Source organism: Pocillopora damicornis, chromosome 11, assembly GCF_964200805.1.
Source record: "Pocillopora damicornis chromosome 11, jaPocDami1.2, whole genome shotgun sequence".
Classification (NCBI taxonomy): domain Eukaryota; kingdom Metazoa; phylum Cnidaria; class Anthozoa; order Scleractinia; family Pocilloporidae; genus Pocillopora; species Pocillopora damicornis.
In genome coordinates, this window is record NC_142680.1 from 20,124,503 (window position 1) to 20,133,228 (window position 8,726).

General features: G+C 36.6%; 1 protein-coding gene across 2 annotated transcripts in view; it reads right to left on the minus strand.

Annotated features, from left to right (window-relative positions):
- Positions 1–4,613: 4,613 nt before the first annotated feature.
- LOC113678497 (uncharacterized) overlaps positions 4,614–8,726 on the minus strand; it is a 13,323-nt gene continuing 9,210 nt past the window's right edge. The window contains exons 8-14 of one of the 2 annotated variants that reach the window (XM_089187143.1): positions 7,849–8,022; positions 7,040–7,186; positions 6,885–6,965; positions 6,418–6,592; positions 6,095–6,155; positions 5,754–5,820; positions 4,614–5,245 (exon numbers count right to left, since the gene is read on the minus strand). In XM_089187143.1, coding sequence (XP_089043269.1) covers positions 5,167–5,245; positions 5,754–5,820; positions 6,095–6,155; positions 6,418–6,592; positions 6,885–6,965; positions 7,040–7,186; positions 7,849–8,022 — 784 coding nt within the window. In that variant the 3' untranslated portion in view covers positions 4,614–5,166. The remainder of the gene's footprint in view (positions 5,246–5,753; positions 5,821–6,094; positions 6,156–6,417; positions 6,593–6,884; positions 6,966–7,039; positions 7,187–7,848; positions 8,023–8,726) is intronic. The other variant, XM_027195381.2, reaches the window with a different exon arrangement.

Consider the following 8,726-nt stretch of genomic DNA (forward strand, 5'->3'; position numbering starts at 1 on the left):
GGGGTTGAAAGAATCTGACTATTGACTGCATCTCGGGTTTACATAATTATCTTGAACATGCACAGTTCGAATCAGGCTTTACTAAAGCTTTACTATTATTGATAATATGTTGAAAAAAATACCAAAACGGTACCAAAAGATACTACAAGCTGATAACTTATGTGATTCATACATCTATTCATAGTATTTCTCATGAAATGCTCATTTCTGCAATGTCGGAGTGAACAGTTAATTGCCATCTAAATGTATTCTTCTCTATCATTGCATATTTCCTGGACGAAAGGAAAACACAGTTTTTTAGCCACGTTTTCGACAATCAGCATTTATATCTAAGTTTACATGTCGATAATACTGAGTACATTTTGAAAAACTAACAAATCTGGCCAAAGTGATACTACTGAGAAGTTCGTGTAAAAACGTCAAAGTGTATGGAACTTCACCCTTCAATCAAGCTTCAATGGGTTTTTAAGAAGGAGCTGAAAGCGATTGAAATCTTCGAGAAGCCAGAGGCCACTTTAATTGGAGACTATAATCGCAAACCATAATATCCATTTAAAATAGCTGAACGAAACAAGAAGTCAAATTATCGTTCATCCTATGAAATGGTCTTTATTTACCCCGAGGAGGGGGACGGAGGACTTTTTTTGGGGGGGGAGGGGGGGTCACATGGTTTTCAGGGGAACGAAGGGAGGATCCGTTGTCGTCAACAGAGTATAAAGGGGACTAAAGCGCTAGTCGAAGAAGAAAGAAAATTCAGTTAACCTACTCGGAAATTCCGCTTTAATTTTTTTCAAAAAAAAAAAAAAAAAAGAACAAGACAAATCAGTTTATACATTTCATCTATGATGCTCATGTATAATAAAAGTATATTATCCAAAGAATCAGTTTTCCTGCAAAATAACTCAACGGTAAATATGAATAGTATCTGTTTCTTATATTCTTGACCCCAGTTAACCTTAAACTAAAATGTTCAGCTTTTTGGGTGTCTCTTTCGATCTGTATGCGAGGCTGTAAGACTTGTACTTAAACTCAGAGTCGACTCTTTTTACAGTTGGCCGATGAATTCTTCAAAACTTTTCCTCGTTTTAAGTTATTCAAGTAGCAAGAACCTTGACAAAAAAATTGCATCATCGGTACCAGTTAAAACTTAGACTAAAACATCTAACTTTTCTGGTCTGCCTCTTCTCGGTATGCACGTGGGACTGTTCAACTTACAATGAGGGTTGACTTTTCTAAAGCTGCACAAAAATAACTTTCGTTTTTTCACTTTTATCAAACAAGGTTCAAGTAGCAAGAATTTTGACAAACAATGCATTCAATTTCCATAATCAATACGAAAAAAAGCAGTCACTGAAATTTCAAAAGTTAGACTATGTATGTAACCACAACAGGCTAAGTTCAACTTCTGTCTATGCTTTTTTAAGGAAAGGCATTTCATCCAAAGAAAATTCCAATTTCTCTCGAAATTCATGTTTGGAGACTACTAAAACTTTATGTGCACATTTTAAACTATCCATGAAGAGCAAAACTCGGACACAACCTTGCATGAGCTTAAACATAGTAGGGGACTAATGTCCTAGTGTTTTTGCTCCGGTACTGTTTGTACAAATCCTTAAATAAATAAATCAATAAATTCATGTTGATCATAAGCTAGGAAATGATCGTACAATACTTCCTTAGACTATGGACAAAGATATGAGACTAATAGAATGCTTCGTTGACTGTTACTTATAGACTTCTTTCTTGCCCTTTGCGATCAAATTCTTCTTTTCTAAAACAAACCAAATAAAAAGCATTAAAGAACAATCATAATAAAGAAAATATAAACCATTTATAATCACCGATCTGAAAATTTTCACCGTCATCATCAACATCCTCGTTGCCCTAACAACCTACTGACCCAGGTCGTTACTATAAACCGTCAACTGAGGACAAAAAGTATAACTTGTCAAACAGAATGTTTTAAACGCCATGGGAGTCCTATTCCATAGAAAAAAATAGTTCAACTCCATTTTTAATATTAATTTAATATAAAATATATCAATATATTAACGACCCGGGTCGCATAACTCGATTGCTTGTAGACTGTATTTAGCGAGTTTTTAAGGAAGTTAGTGATAACAGTATCTATAAATATGATTTGTTTAATTTTTGCCTTGTTGTTCATTATCGTTCCTTCGTGTAAGTTTTGGAGGATCCTCCTTGAAATAAGAAAATTTAAAAAAATTTATTAAATTGCCAAATTATTGAGATTACAACATTGATGTAAGTTTTATTTGACATCCTTTTATTTTTATTTGCGCCAATTGCTTTCTGCGTTGTTTTAAGTAATCGTATACTGTCTATTTTGAAACTTTATTTTGGCCGATTTTTTTCCAAAAAAATTCTGTATAAAACAATGTTGGATTTTATGTAATTTCCTTATTAATTTATTTCTCTAGTGAATCGTTAGTTGTTATAGTAAAAGTGCGCATTCAAGTCTGTTCACAGCTGCCGTTTAATACTGTCGTTCTACATCGTGAAAATCGTTATTTTCTTGTAGTTATTACGAAGCACTCGGCTTTTCTCGCAAGCGGAATCGTGAAACCGAATTTGTTGTCAAATCTAAACAGCCTTGCGCAACGTTTTGCTTGTTTGAAATTTGTTTCATGTCAACAATTGATTCAATTCGCGCTGTAACAGTTTTGAGTGTCAGGTTGAACGAGCGCGTTTCCTGTAATACTTTGCTTAGCTAGTTGGTAAGAAGTTGCAACAGATGTCTTTTACTTTCCTCTTATATTATTGGTTTCTGTAAACCACTCTTGAAATTTGATTGATTGTGGTATTGTAGTAAAGATTTCTGATTTGCTGGGAAAAGATACGATTTAGAGCAAAAAAAAAATGCTATACGCGAATTAAGTGTCACCAATGAGTGCCAAATAGATTTCAAGGATCACCGTTGATTTCAAAATGGATATTATAAACGTGTAAACAAGGTAGTCTTCATTAGCAAAACACCCTGGCTACAAAAATTTGTTTTAACAGCACATTGAAATTTTGATGTCTAGAAAAGCCAAAGAAGTGTCGGAAATTTCCCAGGTATATTTAAGAGCCGGATGGAAGGAATTGACGGCGGTTATAAATTGAGTGAGCTCCTCTCTGGTAGAGGAGGTAGCACGGATACAATCGTCAATGTAACGGACGTAGAGTTCAGGTTTTAAGCCGTGGTATTGACTAAAGAATTGATGTTCGATAAAACCTACGAAAAGATTGGCGTAGCTGGGTCCCATTTTAGTACCCATGGCCAGGCCATTAGTTTGTTTGTAATAGTTACTACCGAATGAAAAGCAACTGAGTGTGAGTACTAGTTCGGCCAGACGGAGTAGTGTTTCAGAGCTAGGTTCCTTAACAGTGCGATGATCGAAAAAATGTTTGAGGGCCCGGAGACCTTCGTTATTGGGAATGACAGTGTAAAGAGATGTTATATCCATACTGAAAATATGTTTGTTTTGGCCTAGGAAACTAAAGTCACGAAAAATTTCAAGTGCGTGTTGGCTGTCCTTAATGTAAGACGGTAAAGTTTTGATAATAGGTGCCATAATTTTGTCTAAGTAGGTTGACCTGGGCTGTTAGGTTTGTGGATTTAAGGTAAAAAGTACGCACACGAAGTTCTAGGAGTGGTGATGGTGAGATTTTTAGCGGTGGCCGGCAATTCTTGTTTAGCTAGAAGATCGTTAATCGTATTTTTGACAATGCTTTGGTTAATTAAAGTGAGATCTTTGTCGACTTTAGTATAAAAGGAGGTGTCGGAAAGTTGCCGCGAAGCTTCTTTTTAGTAGAGGTCAGCCCGCCAAACAACAACTGCGCCGCCTTTGTCGGCCGCTTTGATGACTATTTTTTTCAGACTTTTTAGTGCCGACCACTCTTCCGAAGAAAGATTGGAAAATTTGGTGTTACGATTGAATTTAAGTTTGTTGATAGCGTAGCGACATTTTTTGATGAAAAAATCTAAAGATGCGAACTGACCCTTTGGGGGAGTCCATTTAGACTTTCGAATCTGAAGTGTTTCGAAAATATCTTTGCTCGAGATGTTAGAATCATCCTCTTTGTCATGAAAAAAGGCTTTCAATTGAACGCGGCGAAGGACCGCATTCCATTTACTCTTACATTTCACCCTCACAACCACGCAGTTAAATCTATTGTTCTTAAAAATTTCAAATTACTCCAAAACGATTCAGAGACTGGCACTATCTTTTCACAACCCCCACTTATTTCATTCAAACGTGACAAAAATATAGGCAACTTTTTAGTCAGGAGTTCATTTCAAACCAATGATCAATCTAGAACTTTCAAATGCGCTCGCTCACGATGCAAAACTTGTTCTTTCATTCATAACGTAGAGAAAATATCGGGACCCAAGAGATCCATTAAGATCACTGATCACTTTACGTGTACCTCCGCCAATGTTATTTACTGCATAACTTGCACTTATTGCAATAAGCTATACATCGGCGAACAGGAAGACGACTGGGTGACCGATTCCGAGAACACCTTCGCGACGTGGAAAGAAATGACAAGGACGCATCCGAACCCGTCACCTAAGCATTCTAAACAACATATGGCAGTCTGCGGTCTTTCCTTACAATATTTATTAAATAGTTGCAAATAATACTAACAATAATTATAATAATGATAATAATAAAAAAATAATAATGATAAAATAATAATAATAATAATGATAATAGAAACAACTTAAATCATATTTATATTACTCCCTTCCAGTATTTTTAGGTACCTCGATATATGTATATGTGACAACCTGTTAGACAATTTAACTTTTCTGGATACATACCATGGTAGATAAGTTATAAAATATATTCACTAAATATAAATTAAGATGCAATATACCAGTTTATTATTACTAGCAGTGCTCTTTGTATAGATATGCAAATAAAATTTAAAATACATCTATGTTCTGAGATTATAAATATGTGCTTTACAAGTTCCTCAAATTCATTTGTTTGACTTTACTGTTAGTAATAGTTCGTTTTGTTTCCTTTGATATGTGTATTATAAATCAAACATAAACAACTCTGGCTATCATCTATGACTCCGTATTTTCACGTCTAATAGCGTTCGACGTAAAACGTTACTTTATACATTGAACTGAAAGCGTTACGGAAGATTTCACTCAGAGATATCTCGACTGACGGCCCTCTGTTCTCTATCAGGCCTCATCTGCTTGACCATCTTTCTCATCATATCCCTGAAAAGAAAAACAATCAGGAGATCTTCAGATGTATCTGAGTAAGTTAGTGGGTGTCCGCGTAGATGGATGACCGTTGCCTTCGTGAAAGAGTCAGCAAGTACCAAGAAAGATGCATGTGTGGGTTTGAGTGTGCATGATTGTGTGTCTGGATGGATGAGTATGTATTTGGGTAGATGGGTGGGTGTCTGATGAAGGTAAGAGGATGACTAAGAGTTAGTGAATAACTGTCCAGTTGGGTGAGTGGGTGTCTGGCTGCACAAGAAGGTGTCTGAATATATAAAAATGTTGGCTAGGTAGATGGCCAGGTCTTTCACTCTGCGGATGGCCGGATGGTTGGTTTAGTGGGTGTTAAGGTAGGTGAGTGACTTTCTGGCTGGATGAGGGCGTGGATAGATTCTGAGCAATCTGTTTGAATAGTGTTTTGGGTGTCTGGGAGGTTTGTGGGCGCATGAGTGGGTAGCCAAATAAGTGAAACGAAGACAGGAAATAAAATCACAATATTTACCTGATCGCATCAAGCTTCTCTTCCACTGACTCCCAATGATGACGATCTTCAGTGAATTCCAGCAATTCTAGAAAAAAACCGAAACATTCGCTTAACAAAATTCCAGAACTTCTTAGAACAAAGCAAGCTAAAGCAAGCCAAAGTAAGCGACGCTTGGTCCTTTGGAAGGGGATTTATTGTGTCAGTACTTGCTGAAATGTTTTCAGTAGTTTGTGTCGGAGAGGATAGTCCAATTTTTTTTTTTTTTTTTTTTTGCCAACAAAGAGCGACCAAGGAAAACCTGTCTTACTTTCCGGATTCAATTTAGACATCGCTCACAGCAGTTTTAATTTACTTCAAACCTTTAGCGAGTTTCATTTCACTGATCCAGTCTCCCTCTTTGTAATACTTTACGCGCAGATTCTGCAGAGGGAAAAGTCATTGTGAGACAAAATAAAATACCAACAGCGCTGTTTCGTTGCCTCAAACCCAGTCTCCGGGAGGAGACGTTCTTTGCATAATGTACATTAAGCATGCAACAGAAAAAACTTAAGCCTGTTTTTACTAGGACTCTACACACTCGTGTGCACTCTCGCACTCAAAAAACAAGGGAACAGGAAGGTGAACAATCTTCCTGGCTTAAAACATTTCAAAACTCGATCTCCGTGCGCTGTCACTTACTTACCAGAAAAGGAAATCTCTCCATGCGAGTGAGCAGTGAAATACGATCCACATCATATTCCAGACGAGCGACTTTCTTGGCCTGTGTGTAGGTCGTACTCATCTGGGCAATGAGAATGTTGAGCAGAATCACAATCACTGTTCCCATATACGATAACATCAACAGAATCGATAGCCAGCTGCAAAAAAAAAAGTAAAGAATAGTAGAGTTATTTGACAATCAAGGCATAAATAAGCCAAACGCGTGAGCCAAAAATTTGCACTCATTTTCAATCCGTTTCAATCGTCTCCATCCTTAGCCTCTAAGTTTTCTCCCATTTTGATGTTTTCTGTGCCACCAACTATTGTTTATAATTTTCTTCACCGCATTGAAAGTTACTTCGCATGTCACAATGAAAGAGTCAGAATATTGAGATGAACTGTCTTCATTGTTCGTTTTGTTGGGAGAAGTTAAAAGTCAGTGTAACTTACTTGAAAGTCGAGTAATCTTCTGCGATCGGTTGCTGTTCTGAAAGTGCACGAAATCCGCTCAACAAGACGTCTTCAAAACCACTATAAAATGCAAGAAAAAAATTAACTTCTCTTTTCATTTTTAAGAGAAACGAAAGCATTCAATTAACACGCACCTGAATTGTTGATTTTGCTTGGAAGACTGCACAGATAAAAACAACGCCCCACAGAAGGAAAGAAATACCACGACAAAAACTGCCATAAATCTCGTCACGTCTCGCTGAATAATCTTGGCCAAAGTCTTTGTGTACAACCCTGTGGTCCTGGAAAAAGATAAAAGATTGGGTTGGATCAAAATCCTGAGCTAAATCAAAGCTGCATTTTGACATATTTGCCGCCAGAAGTGAATTACAAATGAGTATTGTAAAACCAACACCACCTTTATCACAGCGGCCAAACGGAACGAAGAAAGAAATCGTTAGGAGCTGGCTGAACTTTAAAAGTGGGAAAGCGCGAGTTACCAAGTCGCACTTTTAATCTTGCATTTAATTGGCGGAGAACGTGGTGCGAACTTTATTTTGACCAATCACAGAGAAGAGAAAACCAAAACCAAAAAGAATTCCAGAATAATTTCAACACTCAGCTGAAAATTGCTCTAAATTGACCTCTTAACAAATAGATTCCAAGTTGCCATGTGTCTGTTCAGTAATAGATCACAGATGACGTCAAAATGCGGTTAGAACAAAAAAGTGGCACACGAGGCGCAGCCGAGTGTGTCACTGATGTTCTTACCACATTTTGACATCCTCTGTGATCATCCTCTATTTGTTTTACATAATAAAGAATTAAAAAAAGTTTTAATGACGACGTCATCTATACGTCTGTCCTCCAATAGATCATAAGTGAGAACCAATCAGAATGGGTGCATAAATGAGCTTATTATATAAAATCGAATAGAATCTGAGAAACAATGTGGCTTACTTACCTTGTTACACAAGAAAACTTAAAGATTCTCAGGAAGTTGAAAAGGAAAGCTAAAGAAGCCACCTTCCACTGTGCTCTGTTATCAGTGTACCGTAGAGGTATTATACATAAGATCAACACCAGGCCCAACCAGTCAAACAGATTCATCCATTCTTTGAAGTAGGAGTGTCGCTCTCTGTTAAAATATAAAGAAAAAAATCGAGTGTTTCAGAGAATGGCGGTGTATTGAACCACTCGCTGGAACGTAGCGAACAGAACAAGCTCCATGAACTTCTTCCTACTCGTAACGCAAGTACTTTGAACCTTAGAAACGAACGGTACTTTAGGCCCGTGCTCAAGACAAAAAAATTTCGTAACAGCTTTATCACTATTCGTGCCCTTAGGGCCTATACTATTTTATTGGAATTTACATTTAATCGACATATTTTATTCACAAACGTAACAGATATACAAACAAATTTTTATACATACAAACTTGCTTTAAAAACCAAAGACAGCTATTTTTAATTATTATTGACATTATCCTTTGTAATAATCGTGTAATGCTATTTTTTAGTTGCAAAGCGATTATAAATAAATTACTTATCTCACAGCTTATCTATCATAATGAGCATAGTGTTAAGGACACGTTAGAATTTTATAGCAACTAGAATATTGTATTGTAAGTAATGTAAGTATTTCGTATAACGTAACTGTATGTTTAGCAAGTGATGTACTAGATAGGTAGAGTATTGTATTGTTAGTAGTGTAAGTAGCCCATAATGCAATAAATTGTATTTTCTGCAAACAGTGTATTCAGTAATTGTATTGACAGCGTAACCCATATTGTAAGTAACGTAAGTGTTTTTCTGTCAGTAGATTAATGTAACGAGACCTGCA